Raw genomic sequence first — 17,311 nt, 5'->3', positions numbered from 1 at the left:
GGTCGCCGTTTGCGGTTAGGATGCCACCGGTGAGGTTTAGCGGGTAGTCAGTTTGGGATGGATGCATCCCGACTGGAGTCCCGCACTATCCGAAGCTTCCCACGAAGTGGAGGGTGTCCGTTAACAGGATTCCTCATCGACAAAAAAAAAAGACACAGACAGACAGACAGACACAGACAGACGGACAGACAGACAGACAGACAGACACAGACGGACAGACAGACAGACACAGACAGACGGACAGACAGACAGACACAGACAGACGGACAGACAGACAGACAGACAGACACAGACAGACGGACAGACAGACAGACACAGACAGACGGACAGACAGACAGACAGACAGACAGACGGACAGACAGACAGACAGACACAGACAGACAGACAGACAGACACAGACAGACGGACAGACAGACAGACAGACAGACACAGACAGACAGACAGACACAGACAGACACAGACAGACACAGACAGACACAGGCAGACACAGGCAGACACAGACAGACACAGGCAGACACAGGCAGACACAGGCAGACACAGACAGACACAGACAGACACAGACAGACACAGACAGACAGACAGACACAGACAGACAGACAGTCACAGACAGACAGACAGACACAGACAGACAGACAGACAGACAGACAGAATGTATGTGTTCCCATGTGTGTCTGTATGTGTATAGCGACCAGCTGATCGCAACAGGCGCCCCGCGTAAGTACCCGCGTCTGACGGTGAATCGCGCCACCCTTGCCTGCCTCTTGTATTCGATCCGTCATACGTTAACTACTTCCTTTAATAATTCAAAAACTACGCTTCAAATCAAATTTTGGTAATGGAAATATTGTCTTAGAATGGTGTCAGGAATACGTCATTTTATAGACGGATCGTTTTTCGGGATCGCCCTGTATAATATAGTTTATATAATATATGGAAACTTTTTATATTTTTTATAGAAAAAGGTTTTTGTAATAAAAAATTATTTGTAATAAAAATATGTTTATATTTATTAGTATTTTATCTATTATATAATATACAAATTACATTATACAAATTACATTATAAAAATCATTTCTTAAATTTTATTTAGTTTTATTATATTGCCACGGTACTGCTCCTTCGTTATTAAAATAATGGCAAAATTTATTTCGAATTTCTATATTTTCTTTTAAATTCGTGTTTGATCCGCAGTTTGAGATTTCTCTGAAAGCACATCCATCTTCCGTGATAGTTCGCGAAGACCCTAGTTTAAAGCCATTTTGATAATCATTGACATCGACCACAGATGGAGGAACATACATGTTTATATCATTGTTCTGTCGACGAAGCCAATTATGGAGACAAACAGTTGCCTGAACCATTAGCTTTGCATTTTCAGGACTGGCGATAATTGGTTTTCTATATATTCTCCATTGACTGGCGATTATACCGAATGTTTTCTATTATTCGTCTTGCACGACTCAAATGATAATTGTATATATCTTGTTCTGGTGTAAGTCCACCTCTTCCTGGATACGGACGAAGTAAGTATGATTTTAAAGGAAAGGCTTCGTCTCCTACAAGACAATATGGTAAAATAGGTCCCCCTTCCTTAATCGCTACTGGCTGTGGGATATTCATTCGACCTTCATCGAACGCTTTTCCTATAGCACTCTCCTTAAAAATACCGCCATCACTTCTTCGGCCATAAGCCTCAATATCCACAAATCGAATAATGTAATTTGCATCGCTGATGGCCATGAGTACTATACTGTGACTATTTTTATAATTAAAAAACGCTGATCCAGCATTATTGGGACACTAAAAATAGAAGGATTACACAGGTCTACAAAGTTTTGTTGTTGGGCAGCTGGGGGTCATTTCCGAAGTAATTTTCTGCGTAGAATCCGAATCCGAGGTCAGAATTGGCCCATCACGTCAGGATTTTGAGATATTTGAGGTTATATACTCGAAAAATGGCTTTTTGGGCTACTTTTGAGGTTATGTACAGGACGCACAAAATTTTTTAGCTCTTTTCTTCTAATTGCATCATTTAGTACTACTCTTTCCCTTCAAAATGAGCTGTTGAATGGTCATCTACGATTTTTCCTTGCAAAGTTACGGCCATTTTAAGATGACATGATGAATTCCAAACCCTGCGCCGGGTTTCCACAACTATAGTTGTGGATTTAGTTATATAATAAGTTTGGGGTCGATCTGATCCACAACTATAGTTGTGGATTTAGTTATATAATAGGTTTGGGGTCGATCTGAGATCAGATTCGTAATCAGCGACCCCAAAAACCCATATATACAGTTTTCAGTCCAGGTTTTCGGGTTTATAGTTCAAAGATTACAGGTTTAATGTGAATGCTCATGAGGTTGTTGGGCTATAACGGCGCAGGGTTTGGAATTCATCATGTCATCTTAAAATGGCCGTAACTTTGCAAGGAAAAATCGTAGATGACCATTCAACAGCTCATTTTGAAGGGAAAGAGTAGTACTAAATGATGCAATTAGAAGAAAAGAGCTAAAAAAATTTGTGCGTCCTGTACATAACCTCAAAAGTAGCCCAAAAAGCCATTTTTCGAGTATATAACCTCAAATATCTCAAAATCCTGACGTGATGGGCCAATTCTGACCTCGGATTCGGATTCTACGCAGAAAATTACTTCGGAAATGACCCCCAGCTGCCCAACAACAATCATGACCCCATTTTTTGTAGACCTGTTATTTTTAATTGTACTTCTTTTTAAGTTATATTATACACTAACAATGAATTTACACACTTGAATAATAACGTGCTTGCCATCTATGGCTCCAATACAGTGAATAAAATTCCATTTTTCATTGAAATCATTGGCGATATCTAACCAGTCTTTTTCTTCAAGCTGGCTTGAAAGAACCAAAGGGCACAAATAATCCCAAATAGCTTTGCACGTTTCATGTTATAGTACTCACGGTTATCACTCCCACAAGATATTGATAAGACATTGATGTCATCGAATCTCCGGAAGCAAGATATCTACAATATTTTATATAATAATATTTACATATATGCATTAAGTAAAAATTTATAACATTAGGTTTGTTCGTGTCACATGCTCCAATATACTTTTACTCCAATGTGCTCTAATACGTTTACCGCAAACAAACCTATTGTTTCATACATGCACTAAAAAAATACTAAATTAAAAAATTTAATTTGGTTGAGCTAAACAAACCTCAAGGTTAATGCCAATCGTTCTGGTGGTGAAATAGATTCTCGAATAAAGTCCTGCTTCTGCAATTTATATCCGATTATTCCTAATAATTCCTCCAATTGAGTTGCAGTCATTCGGAAGTAATTGTGAAATCGTATGTCCTCCAATATCAATTTCGGAACCGATGCAAAGAAGAAACTGTGTTTATTACGATTTTTAAAAATCGGAGCTACCCAAAACCTTTTCTTCTTATATTTATTTCTTTTTTTTTTAACAAACACATCGCAGCAACTGCAGCAGCTATACGTCGTCTTCTAATTTGAGCTATAACCGCCACTGTATGTCTATAATATTTTACGTACTCGATGTATTGATTATAATATTCCAACTCCATTTTTATACTTGTTGCGGTTATGTCAGGTTATGTACTTAGCAATTGTCACTTTTTAACGCTGCTTTGCGTTGTGATGGAATAGGGGTAAAACGCCAGCTTTTATTCGCTCCATGAAAAGGATAAAGGCGATAGCGAACAGCTTTTTAACGCTGCTTTGCGTGGCGGTGGAGTGGGGGTAAAAAGCCAGCTTTTACTCGCTGCGTGAAATTGTGCCTTTACTGTAAAGGTTCATTCAGGATTTTATTCTTGTACTAAGTGTATACAAAAAGATAAATACATAAAAGGTAGAGTCTCTTTTATTAAAAATAATGCAACAAAAAGAACAAATGATAGTTTTCGCCATAAGTTGCACCCAGAATATCATAATAGAGTATCTATATTAGAAGATACCCAGATAGCAAAGTCTGTAGAAAGCAAATCATACCAAGTGTCTGCTATCAACTAATGTTAGCAAAAAGGTTACAAATTTGATACTGAAGCTGTTATTATCGATTAAGTTGACAAATTGATGTCAAAAATCGAGCAGAGCCTGCTCACAGAATCTGACGCAGATTTGTGGCAGAAACCAGGCAGGATCTGCTAACATGACTTGATATCAGATTGTCGGCAGAAACCAAGCAGGATCTGCGTGCGCGTAATTTGACTGCAGATTGACGGCAGAAGTGAAACAGGGTTTGCATGCGTGATCTGATAACAAATTGGCAACAATCTGCATTTGATTCGATAGTTCCTTCGCTTACCACTATATGATGTACTTTCTCGCAATCAAATTTCTGTCAGAAATATATATAAAGTCGCGATTATTAATAAAAGATTAAAAATAGTAACTATTTCTATCACTTTAATTTCTGATATCTGATACAAGCAGATGAGATTCAGAATATTAAACTGATTGGAATCAATAGAATAAATGGAAAATTATTCATTTACTACCTATTTGAAGTATAAAGGAAGAATTTAATTCTAAATAAATTATATATCAAGTTTTATAAGTTAAATTTAATTTAATACTTTCACCATTTACTTTATTATTAATTTAATTAAATTGAACTCCTTCACTATGTGAGATATAACATATATTACATATTATATGTTATATTAGAAGAAAATTGTAATTTATCAATAATAGTCTTATTTAGCATCTGTAATAATCAATTTTGTTGCATTTATATTACATATTTATATGAATGACCAGAACTGCAGATTCTGCTCAGAATTTGCTGCCAATCTGCCGTCAGATTACACGCGCGCAAATCCTGCTCGGTTTTTGCCGACAATTTGACGTCAAGTCATGTTAGCAGATCCTGTTCGGTTTTTGCTAACAATCTGCTGTCAGATTGTGTGAGCAGGTTTTGCTAGCAAATCGTGAGCTTATTGCGGACATAACGGATGCCAATCTTAGCAGTTGCTAGCGCAACTTTTGTGAAAATCTGTCGCCAATCTGCTGACAAATTGCGCGCATTTTGCTTACCGGGTATACCTAATCTTGATATGGTAACTAATTTTCTTTTGGAATATATGCATCTCATTTGTTTAGGCGTTGTAAAAAAACTTCTTTTAAATATATGGTTAAATGGAAAACCTTCACATAAATTATCAAAGGAATGTATAAAAAAAATATCTGATTTACTTTTATCGATAAGAAGTTACGTTCCAATTGAATTTGTTAGAAAAACGCGTTCATTGGATGAAGTAAAGCGTTGGAAAGCGACAGAATTTAGATTTTTTTTATTGTATAGTGGACCACTAGTTTTACAGAATGTAATATCATACAATAAATATTTACATTTTCTCACTTTACATATTGCGATTAGAATTTTGATATCTAAAGATTTATACAAAACATATAATGATTTTGCAAATAGCTTATTGCTGTACTTTATTGATCAAGTAAAAATTATTTATGGTTATGAATATATTTCTCATAATGTGCATGGATTAGCACATATAGTGGAAGACACTAAGATTTATGGAACATTGGATTCATTCAGTGCGTTTCCGTTTGAAAATTGTTTACAAGTTTTGAAGAAATTGGTAAGAAAGCCAAATCAACCATTAGCTCAAATTGTACGTCGTTTGCATGAAAAAAATTATACAGTATCAATATGTGATATAATGGAAAACGAAATATTGTTTAGCACAGAGCATAATGAAGGACCTTTACCGTCAAATGATTTTGAAAAAGAATATAAGAATTGTATATCAGGGTCTGTAAAGTCCTTTGTTAGAATGTGCACCAGCGTTAGTAACGCCATCTGGAAGTGTGCCTTCGGATAATATGAACTATCTTCCGAAATATCAATATGGTCGATCAAAATACAATAGATCAAATGTGAATCAAATACGCTTGAAGACACGTGTTGCAATATATTGTCGTCAATTGTAGTGTTAAACAGTGTTAATTTTATTATCAACACATTCTCAGTTGCATTACAGTTCAAGTATGTATTTGATAAAAAATAATTATACATATATGCAACTGAGAATGGTTGATAATAAAATTAACACTGCTTAACACTACAATTGACGACAATATATTGCAACACGTGTCTTCAAGCGTATTTGATTCACATTTGATCTATCGTATTTTGATCGATCATATTGATTTTTCGGAAGATAGTTCATATTATCCGAAGGCACACTTCCAGATGACGTTACTAACGCTGGTGCACATTCTTAACAAATTCCTTAACAAAGGAGTTTACAGACCCTGTTGTACATTCAAACACTTTAAATTAAATACAAACATTGGAAACAATTGTTGTTTACTTAAAAATAAGTTTGTAGTACTTATTGATAATTTCGCTATACGCAATAATAATTATTATGTTATCGGTAGAAAGTTTGAAAATGTTTGTAATTTTTTTAATAAGCCATGCCAGTCTTCGCGATTAAATATTTACTCCGTAAATACTCTTGGCTCTACTTCATTTTGGTTAGTAAATGATATTATTAACAAACTTATTTTCCCAAATAATAATGATTTTATCGTTTTTCCTCTTCTTCATGTTTAAATATTACCCACACATAAAATTGGTTCTGCAAATTTTAAATTTAACAATGGTTTCTGTGAATTTATGAAACAAATAAATATACAATTTTTTAAATTAAATGTTTTTATTTACATAAATGAAAATATAATTTGTTTAGCAAAACAATAATAAAATTGCATCATAAGATTCGATCTTAATAAAACTGTAGAGATTATGGAATGGAAGATAATTCACTTCCTTCATGATAATGTTATTGAGGCTGTACCATCTGCTTGGGTGTTCGATGACATTTGTTATTGGCCACCTTACAAAGGATCAAAATTAACACGAGCCATATCATCGTGTATATTGCCAATATTTGGTGAATGGAATATATGTAAGATACGACAATTAGCAAATGGACAAACATATGGTAATTTTATAGAATGTTGAATTTGGAATAATTTTTTTATTACATTTTATTATATCGAATATTTTGTTTCAGTTTATTAACTTATTAAATTATTAATTTGATATATTTGTTTAAGGTAATTTGCTGAAGCAAAGCTAAAGCAAAGTGCGCAAAAGCAGAACATTCGTCCGATCTCAATTCAGATCTAGAATCTAAAAGACAAATTAAAAGGAAACAATTTTTTGATGAAAAAAGTTCTGGAGACAATGTTGCTCAATTTGATAGTGATTCTACCCTTCGACATAACATTTCGTTATGTACCTCAAAAGATAAGACTACTCATTTTTTACTTATAAAATATTTCATAAAATATTTTAATTTGACAATATATAGAATGTTTCGTCTAATTATAGAACACAAATTAAACAGCATTTCTGAAAGTTCAAGCTCACAAGTAAACCTACGGAAGTGTCACTCTCCGATTTTTCTGAAATTTGGATATGTTATAATACATGAAAAACTAAGGGACACGTATTTTTCTTTAGCGGCGGAAAAACATATTTAGGGGGTGAAATGGAAAAATTGACGACCCCCCCAAAATAGGGGGTAAAATGGAAAAATTGCGATATCTTTGAGATCAGTGAAGCGATTTTAATGATTTTTGGTATGAAAGTATCTTTTGATAGAAGACGAAAATCGGCCTAGGTATGTTGGAGGGGGAGTGAAAATTAGGAGGTCAACTACCCCTAAAGTGACCAATTTTTTGCTGCAAAAAATCAGTTTTGATCTAATCGAAGCGAAATCTATTAAAACTTCAAAAGGAAAGCTAATTAAGGAACACGTATTTTTTTTTTTATATATAAATATTTGGGGGGTAAACAACTCCTATATTGCCGCGCTCGTTTGACATTGCGCATGAAACACCTTGTGAAATTATATTTTTGAACTGTTCGATCTTTTTAATATATTGGTTTTTGAAGTCGCTGAATCCGAATCTGAATTCAGATTTTCAAAATTCAATATGGCGGATCCAATATGGCGGACGAAAACTCGAAAAATTACTTGAATAGACAGTAACTCGACATGCGACTTTCAAAATACAATAAAATCAACTTTTGACATTTATTGTTAGTTATGTGAAGTGAATTAAACATGTTAAAAATATTAATTGTTTATAACCGCCGGCATTAGCGTTACCCGAGATGTACCGCGCGGAGGTCGCACGGTCGGATTTACATCTCTTCGGGGTGCTTGATTAGAGTGAGTCCCCTTGCCTCTCACTATTTTCTGTAAGTGTGTCAGAACACGATTCATTGTTAGAACGCTTATGTACAGGTAACGAAAGATTTTTTTTGTTATTTCAATTTTATTATTTTTTTTGTCGTTTTAATTTTATTTTTTTGTGTTTTTATTTTATTTAGTTTTTTATTATTACTGTTATTTTATAAATGGCTGATTTGCCAATTAAATTATTTTTTGAAAGTTTTGCATACATGATATTCGTTAAAAAAATGTATTATGCACAAAGATGTTTTGCACCAAGCACATCTTATTACTGCACACACATTGCAGAACCCGCAAGATGTCTCACAATTTTTAAAACAGAAATCAACGGGGTTATCAAATTCCAACGGTTTTTCTTTTATATACCCACTTTTATACCATGAGTATTTAATGAGATTTTGAAATCGAGGAGAAGCAAACTGATTGTGTATCAGCGATTGCAGTTTAATGACGTTATTTCGATGGTGCAAATTTATGTCATATTGATAGTTGTGTAAAATGACATTATTTGAAAAATACCTAATAAAATTCTTCCAAGGTCGAAAGAAAAAGACATCTAGGGGTTGAATCATCCCCGTTGTACCAGCAGGAATGGTTTTAATTACAACGGATTTTCCAGACGTTGATAAAGTATTAAGCATTTGTGAATTCTGTCCACTCCAAGAATCTAACAATAGAATACTTTCATTGTTAGTTGATGGCAGGAAAATCTCTGTAAACCATTCTTGGACTAGGTTTGACGTTAATTTACCTGATTTAGAGGCAAGTACATGGACATTTTCAGGAATTAATAAATTCTTTTTTATTCTCGGGCCGAATATACCATCTTTTTCTTGGAGTACAATTAACAACGGAGATAATAAAGTACCATTAGCAGAAATAAGAGGTTGAATCGTGTAACTGTGAGTCATCGAATTTAAAGATTGCGCCAGTGCTTCGATTTTTAGTTCTCCTTTAAATGACAGAGTGCGCCCAGTATGCATCTCCAAATTAAATCCAGACTGATCAGTATTAAATATATTACATTCTCCTACTTCTGAAATAAGTCTGCTTATATCATCAACGAATTCTGTAGCTTGTTCTTTAAGTTTAACTTGATCAACTACAGATTTTTGCGTTATGAACTTATTAACTTTTCTTGACACAATCTTGTACTTTGTTTTAAAAGTGTGAAGCCATTTCGAAGATGCTGTGAATGAATCAGGGAAAAGTGAAAAGTCATCTCGAGCTTTTAAAGCCCATTTACGAATATCAACATCGTGAATCGTTATTGACTTTTCAACCGCTTCTTGAAATTGGGATATAACATATTCAGAAATTTTCTTCAATTTCTCATTCCTAATTCCACCTTTTTCAAGTTGAGCTTCCCAACGATATAACTGACGCTTTGATTTTAATCGCTTAAATTTACTTTGAACGTTTTCAAATTTCACTTTTCTTTTTTTCCCTGATTTCCAATATTCAATGACTTTTCGTTTATATTCATCATCAACTTCATCAACTTTGGAAGAGTCTAACTGTAAAGCGTCGTTTACAATGGGAGTAATATCGGTGGAGTAAGGCGTAAGATTAGGAGTAAGCGAATGGTTTTTTTCCATTTCGCCTTACTACACCGATAAAACTGTCTTACTTCCTACGAAATGTATATAATAAGATGTTAGAGTAGTTTAATTCACTTCACATAACTAACAATAAATGTCAAAAGTTGATTTTATTGTATTTTGAAAGTCGCATGTCAAGTTACTGTCTATTCAAGTAATTTTTCGAGTTTTCGTCCGCCATATTGGATCCGCCATATTGAATTTTGAAAATCTGAATTCAGATTCGGATTCAGCGACTTCAAAAACCAATATATTAAAAAGATCGAACAGTTCAAAAATATAATTTCACAAGGTGTTTCATGCGCAATGTCAAACGAGCGCGGCAATATAGGGGTTGTTTACCCCCCAAATATTTATATATAAAAAAAAAATACGTGTTCCTTAATTAGCTTTCCTTTTGAAGTTTTAATAGATTTCGCTTCGATTAGATCAAAACTGATTTTTTGCAGCAAAAAATTGGTCACTTTAGGGGTAGTTGACCTCCTAATTTTCACTCCCCCTCCAACATACCTAGGCCGATTTTCGTCTTCTATCAAAAGATACTTTCATACCAAAAATCATTAAAATCGCTTCACTGATCTCAAAGATATCGCAATTTTTCCATTTTACCCCCTATTTTGGGGGGGTCGTTTCACCCCCTAAATATGTTTTTCCGCCGCTAAAAAAAAATACGTGTCCCTTAGTTTTTCATGTATTATAACATATCCAAATTTCAGAAAAATCGGAGAGTGACACTTCCGTAGGTTTACCAGATTATTCTGAACACGATATGCTATCGAATACAACAATACCTTCTTCACCATCTAAACGTATGTTTTAGCATATATATGGAGGCTTGCCCCGGCCCTATCTTAGGGTCCATCCGCCACTGCTATTTGGTACAGTGAGGATTTTAGTATATACTAGAGGGATCTTGGGGGATGTGGTCACTCTACGGCGTTGTGCTCGTCGGTGCCGTTTCATACGGAAGGCCAGTCGAAAGCCAGCATGCACGCGAATACTTCCACCGGCACTTATTTGGTCAGCGAGCGACCTTTCAGAAATTCTCCATGGCAATCGGCATTACATCCATCGAGTGAGATTCCAACATCGCTCTGGAGTCGCATATCACTGTGTTAAAAAGCAGCATTAAGTATGAGGTCTGGATAGCTCAGTGGTCTAGAACAGTTGCCCGGAAAGCGAAAGACTCGGGTTCGATTCTCGATCCAGCCACTTGCGCTTCACATATTTTTCTAGTCTGCGAATATTGTTTTCTAGCAATTATTCGTTATGCTGAAAAATGTGTGAATGCTCTCTCCACAGGATATGCGTCCGTGCCGTTGCCACGGATGGATTCTGTCGCTCGTTGATCAAATGGGCGTAAAGACACGTCCAACCTCCTCCCACATACATTCCTATCTTTCTCTGGAGAAAATTCTCTAGCAAATTCGTAGCAAATTCTCTTTCAACTTAATTAAATTAATAATAAAGTAAATTGTGAAAATAATTAAATTTAATTTATAAAATTGAGACAATTTATATGATAATTAAACTCTTGCTTTATGCTTCAAATAGGATAATTTTCCATTTATCCTGTTGATTCTAATCAGTTTAATATTCTCATATTAGGCTTGTATGAGATATCAAAAATTAAACCAATAGAAATATACTTTTGATCTTTTATTAATAGCCACTAGCAGGCTTTATATCTACATCTAACAGAAATTTGATTGCGAGAAAGCGTGCATCGCGTAGCGGAAAGCGAAGGAACTATTGAATCAAGGCATCTAAGTACCGATTATGCAGGTTCTGCTCGGTTTCTGCCACCAATCTGCCGTCAAATTATGCGCGCAGATCTTGCTCGGTTTTTGCTGCCAATTTGACGTCAAGTTATGCAGCAAGCTTTGCTTGCTTTTTGCTGACAATTTGTCATCAGACTTTCTTGCACAGATTTTGCTCGAGTTTTGCCGCCAACTTAACGTCAAATTTTGTGCGCGCAGATTTTGCTTGGTTTTTGCCGCCAATTTGACGTCAAGTAATGCAGCAAGCTTTGCTTGCTTTTTGCCGCCAATCTGCTAGCTTAATCAGGTAATGACAACTCTTGTAGCAAAATTGTAGCCTTTTTGCTGACAATTTTTAGCAAGCACTTGGCGAAATCTGTTCGAGCAAACTTGGCTAACTGGGTACAGTTGGTGTGCAATCATTACAACCTACAGTCACAAATAAACCTGTGATTGAATCAATTACAGTAAGAAAACATCATGAAGAAGAAAACGCTCTACATCGTGAGTTACCCTCTACATCTGCTTACAATAAATCTTCATTTGAAACTGTAAAACCACTGATAATCTGATAATCTATATGGTAATATTATATATTACATTCTATTTTTATTTTTACTAAAAAATATTTGCTAGATGTTGTGTATTCTTTCTTCAATGTACATTATAATAATAGTTTACACTAATGTTTGTTATATCTAAAAATGGACATTACTAATTGTAAAAAATGTATGTTTATAAAAATACTTTGTTTCAGATCATAATTTAAAAAGACAAGTATTACGACAATTGCAAATAATTAATCTAAGACAACAACAAATTTCAGAGGATCTGAGCGTTTTATTGATGAAAGCAAATTCTGAAAAAGATGAACCAATTATATCAAATGAAGAGTATATTTAAAAATTATAATTTTCCTTTAAAAGGAATAGAAGAATTAGAAGCTATAGAAGAATTTCTAATCGAAGACAATAATTTCAAAAAGTTTGTAAGTAAATTTATTTACTGATGCATTTTTATTGTATTTATATAAATTTAGAAATTTAGAAATTTGTATTTTAGGTAACGGAAATTATAAAAATTGGAGGAACATTCTACAAACAGATGGTGAAACGCGTTTTAACAAGAATAATATCTAATGATTTGTCTAAAACTTATAGTTGGATGGGTTTTAAAGGAAAACGTAACTTTTCTAATCTTCGAATTTGCTCAGCAATATTAATTGCTGTACAAAAAACGCATGGCTGTTCCGAAGTGATGATAGAGGCTGCAATAAAATTTGGTTTGTAAAATCTATCGAACGACAGAAGCAGTCAACAAAAAAAAAATTCGTAAGATTTACAAGTACAAGAAAATTTTATTTTGAATGCATATTCTCAAGTAAAAGATAATTTTATTTTAAGTGCCTTAAGTGCAATTTTAAGTACCAAAGATAAAAAATGACATTTGACATTTTTTAAAATGATTATTGTTCATTTTTAAAACACTTCAAGTTTTTAGAAATGAACAATAATCATTTTTTTCTAGTTTTCTCTTTTGTTGGAATGTATAATTATTTTTATAAATTGTTTTTTTTAAAGATTCATATGTGTACTTAAATATTAGACACTTAGACATAATCTTTGGTAATTCTGTTTTGTTAAAAAATTTTGATTTTATGAATTCTAGGATTAAATTCAAAAGTATTATTTCCATTATGAATATAATATATTTTATATTTATATTATATTTATATAAATATTATAAAATATTAATAAATATGTGTTTATATGTATTTTTATAAAAATATGTGAGTAGATATGGGCCACTATGGTGCGTCAAAACAAACCCCCACCACTCGGCCCCTGGCGCCGTGGGCGTGGCCAGGTGAAGTGGAGGGAGGCGTTCTGATTGGTGGAAACAATACCCCACCTCCCGAAGTCTCGATTTTGATTGGCTTGCACCATAGTGGCCCAGAGCTTGATTGGCTTGCACCATAGTGGCCCAGAGTTTGATTGGCTCGCACCATAGTGGCCCAGAGCTGTGATTGGTCGACGCCCCCTATGTCGGGGATTTATCAAATTTTTATTTCCCTACCTCCACGGTACTAGACTCGAAAAAGCAATCCTCCTCCCACTCCGGCTCAGGCCCACCTGTATAGGGTTCCGAGTCAAATTCCTAGCCCTTAGTCGCTCTCGCTACGTCTTGGCAGAACGAACCCCCCACCTACCGACTTTCGGAGGGTAGCCGACGGTATATGTCTCGAGGAAACAATCCTTACCTCCCCACTCCGTCTCGGGGCCCGCTATGGAATATCGAAACAAGCCCCTCCGCTTGAACGGTTCATGACGCGCTTTATCGGAAAAAAAAGACAAAGCATTTCAGCAGGAGACAATAATTATTATAATTAGACTACATTGTACTACAGAGGTAAAAAGATGAACATGCGGATGATTGAACGCGAGGCGGAGGTGCTATAAAGGAAGAAGGGAAAAGCTGAAAGTATTAAACGAATTAAGATAAAAAATTTTCACATTTATTAATATTTTTCAAAACCAGGCATTTTTTATACAATTTTTGCTTATTATTAATATACAGAAATATATACAAAGAAGAATTATATTTATATTGTTATAAATTTTACATTTTTTCTTATGCTACGTACAATATTTATAATTCTATTTTTTAAAATAAAATCGGAAAATGCGCGACTTTTATTTAAAAAAGGAAAAGACGCACAAGAAATAAGAATATTGTTATACCGTCGCATATCCGTACGGTAGCGAATATCTGTTATTGATAAATCTACGCTTTACTAATACCGGCGCACATATTTTTGTTTCACTTCGCGTAACAATTTCATGAAACGCCGTACGTCGAATCGCATTAAAACGTAGATTTATCGAAGTTTCGTTATTTTCTTCTTCTTCGTTTTCCTATGTGTCTTTTTCTCTCGCTAATAGTAGCTTTTTTATAGCATTAAAATTAATTCGTCGCGAGTTCTCGTAATTGAGAGTAATACCCTTAACTTTACAAGTTTCGTGAGTATTACCCTCCGGTGTTCGCACGATGTAGGCGTAAAATTTCAGGCCCTCGGACACGAACGCCTCGATATAGCTACCACGGCCGTAGCTTTCGAGTTCATCCGTCATGTCGCCTAGAAAATTTCCCGTAGGCGGCACGTATTCGTTCGAATCACCGGTGCTTATAAAAATACACGAATCCGTATCGTAATATAATACACGACGATCTAAACGTTCTAGGTACTCGTACAATTTTAAACGCGCTAGTGCAGTCGTATACGCTGCTATCACGACATTTGTTATCGGCGAGGGAACGAGAGCCTCTTGTCGCAGTCGCCACGAAACATACATTACCTCGTCATTCACGGGTAATATGTCGGTTATCTCGTATTCGGCGCTCGTTAATAATGTCGCGAAACGTTGTTGTGTTTTTACGATTTCGGTAGTCAGCAAATTGGATCGTTGGCCGAATTTTCCCCAGAATGAATTTAAGCACAGTTTCGCAACCGAGCGTAAACCGGGATTCCGCGCGATGTTTCGCTTATCAAGAACGATACCCTCAGTTTTTTCATATTCCCTCAAGTATCGCTCTTTTGCCTCATCGTCGTTTTCCCCGCATTCGCTCGGCCAACCACTGGCTTCCTGTTTAAGCTGTAAAAACGTATTAATATATTCGGCGAACAATCCATCTTGCCGCGATGCACGATCGTATTGGCTAACTCTATATTGCCAAATTTCGCTTACCGACGTTACGAGATAACCTTTCTCGACGGCCTTGCGTAATTCGCAGGTTACCCAGGTATCCTCGAATTCACGCTCGCTATCATTTATGAGTGCACGGTGTCTGAGAAAATGTTTCGCAGCAACTACGGCATAACGCGAAGAGTAATTTTCCTCGCGCGCGATGCGGAAGTACGGGGTGAAATAAATAACGAGGAGGGAGTACTCTACAACGTAGAGGCCTTCGAGCAAGTCGAAATTATAATTCGGTGACCTTCCGACTAATGCGCTATATTCATCGCCGACGTAAATTTCCGTATGACCGATCGGAAAAGCGCCCATAGACTTATACTAATAGACTGCGCAACCCAACGGCCGCGCTGTCGTCGGGACCAGAGAGAGAGAGCATGAGCGGTCGGGGCTCTGTCCTTGTCTAACGGTGCGAGTGGTGGGGATGACGATATCTCCTCCGAGTGAGGGAAGACCTATGCTAGTATAAGTCTATGAAAGCGCCTGTCTTCAATACAAACGGGTATAAAGAGCATACGTTGACGTAGCGTATTTTCTCCGTACCTGTGACTTCGTATTGAGTTGCGATATTTCCCGTACGCCCACCGAAAAACGCGTCGCGAGGATCGAGCGGTGGTGTTTCTACCATCGGATGGTTCGCGAGAAAATCATACATTATGCGATTGTCGCGCATTTCTTGGTCGAAGGCGCACTCCCACTTTTCCGACACTATGTATCCCCGCTGACGAAGGCGCCATGAAACAGCGAGAGTTCGTTCATATCGCGAATTTAATGTATCTCCGCGATCCTCCCCCGACGAAAGCACCTTATCGCGATTTATAGGGAAACAAGTTGGACATCCATGCCAAAAGCAACCGTGAAATTGCAATTGTGACGCTGCGTCCTTCCCGCAACAGACGTTTCGAAATAACCATCGACGAGCGTACCCTCGATCGTGCGATATTCCCGCGCACGCCCCGCGTGATTTATACGACGGTCGAGTTCGCGCTCCATCCATATCAGCCATTGTAAGGCTTTACGCGAATGATTGCTCGCGCATCTGTATCCCCCGTAGGAATAATGCCTATCGTATCGGCTTGCAAAAAGTTTTTCCGGAAAACCGTCATGCAGGTTGAAGCAATAGTTGTACATTCCTCGAACGGGCATACATTTCCGCGATCTAGGAAAATTTTTCTAAACGCTACGCACGCTCGTCGAAGAATATCAACATCGTTACGACAATAGCGCACTATCTCGCGTTGGAAGTCGAATACGGTATTTTTTCCCCTCATTTCGGTATGCCATGTGAGAAAGCGTTCGCGATCCTGCGATTTCATGCTATCCGGAGAATAATATTGTACATCGGGTAACGGTCCGACGTACGTTTGATTTTCGATAGTATTAAATAAATGCGGAAAAATGCCCTTATCCTCGGCATCCTTTAGCCCGAAAGCCTTAGGTAATTCGGATAAGCGCATCGGCATATAATTAACGCTATCGATGAATTTTGTATGTCCCGCGGTTAAAAGAATAATTTTTGTGCTGTTTAAAATTACTTTCGGTTCAATATCCCTACAATTTTCCACGATATATTTCAAGATAAATTGCGCGTCGAACGCTTTCGCATTATGCGCTATACAAATTATGTGTTTAAAATATTTTACCGGACGCGTAACGAAATCTACAAACTGTTTAACCGGATCGCGTTGAAATACGAACTCTCGCACTCCGCACCAACGACACCACACGGACATGTCATTTTCCCCCACGCATGCTTCGCAAATCTGTTGCGCGATGCATAGCGTCGGAATATGTTTTTTTATATTTCCCGTTCCTTCGACCGTCTCGTCCTGTCGCGTTTCGAAATCGTAAAATACGAAAGCCACACGTCCCTTTCCGCGTTCATATGCACGTTCGTTCTTTTCCGCGTTATCACTTATGTTCCGTGCTTCTTCTTCTTCTTCTCTCGTGCTAG

General features: G+C 36.3%; 2 protein-coding genes and 1 pseudogene across 3 annotated transcripts; 1 reads left to right on the top strand and 2 right to left on the bottom strand.

Annotated features, from left to right (window-relative positions):
- Positions 1 to 8,429: 8,429 nt before the first annotated feature.
- On the bottom strand, positions 8,430 to 9,279 carry LOC145969055 (uncharacterized). The gene has a single exon (XM_083094916.1). It carries the CDS (start codon positions 9,225 to 9,227, stop codon positions 8,430 to 8,432), a length of 798 nt encoding a protein of 265 aa, XP_082951042.1. The 5' UTR covers positions 9,228 to 9,279.
- A 2,724-nt stretch (positions 9,280 to 12,003) lies between these two features.
- LOC145969054 (uncharacterized) lies at positions 12,004 to 13,279 on the top strand (annotated as a pseudogene). The gene is made up of 4 exons (XR_014437939.1): positions 12,004 to 12,188; positions 12,363 to 12,593; positions 12,668 to 12,936; positions 13,274 to 13,279. The product of XR_014437939.1 is annotated as an uncharacterized LOC145969054 (transcript).
- Positions 13,280 to 14,520: 1,241 nt separating this feature from the next.
- Positions 14,521 to 15,669, bottom strand: LOC145969053 (uncharacterized). The gene has a single exon (XM_083094914.1). The coding sequence runs from the start codon at positions 15,667 to 15,669 to the stop codon at positions 14,521 to 14,523; it is 1,149 nt and encodes a 382-aa protein (XP_082951040.1).
- Between the last annotated feature and the right edge of the window lie 1,642 nt (positions 15,670 to 17,311).

This window comes from Camponotus vicinus, unplaced genomic scaffold, assembly GCF_025532165.1.
Source record: "Camponotus vicinus isolate PSW18456_S1 unplaced genomic scaffold, iyCamVici1.0 SCAF_3, whole genome shotgun sequence".
NCBI lineage: Eukaryota > Metazoa > Arthropoda > Insecta > Hymenoptera > Formicidae > Camponotus > Camponotus vicinus.
This window is presented reverse-complemented; position numbering and strand designations above follow the sequence as displayed.

Coding starts and splice junctions, on each gene's coding strand:
- LOC145969055 (XM_083094916.1), bottom strand. CDS start 9,227: ATGCATACTGGGCGCACTCTGTCATTTAAAGGAGAACTAAAAATCGAA.
- LOC145969053 (XM_083094914.1), bottom strand. CDS start 15,669: ATGGGCGCTTTTCCGATCGGTCATACGGAAATTTACGTCGGCGATGAA.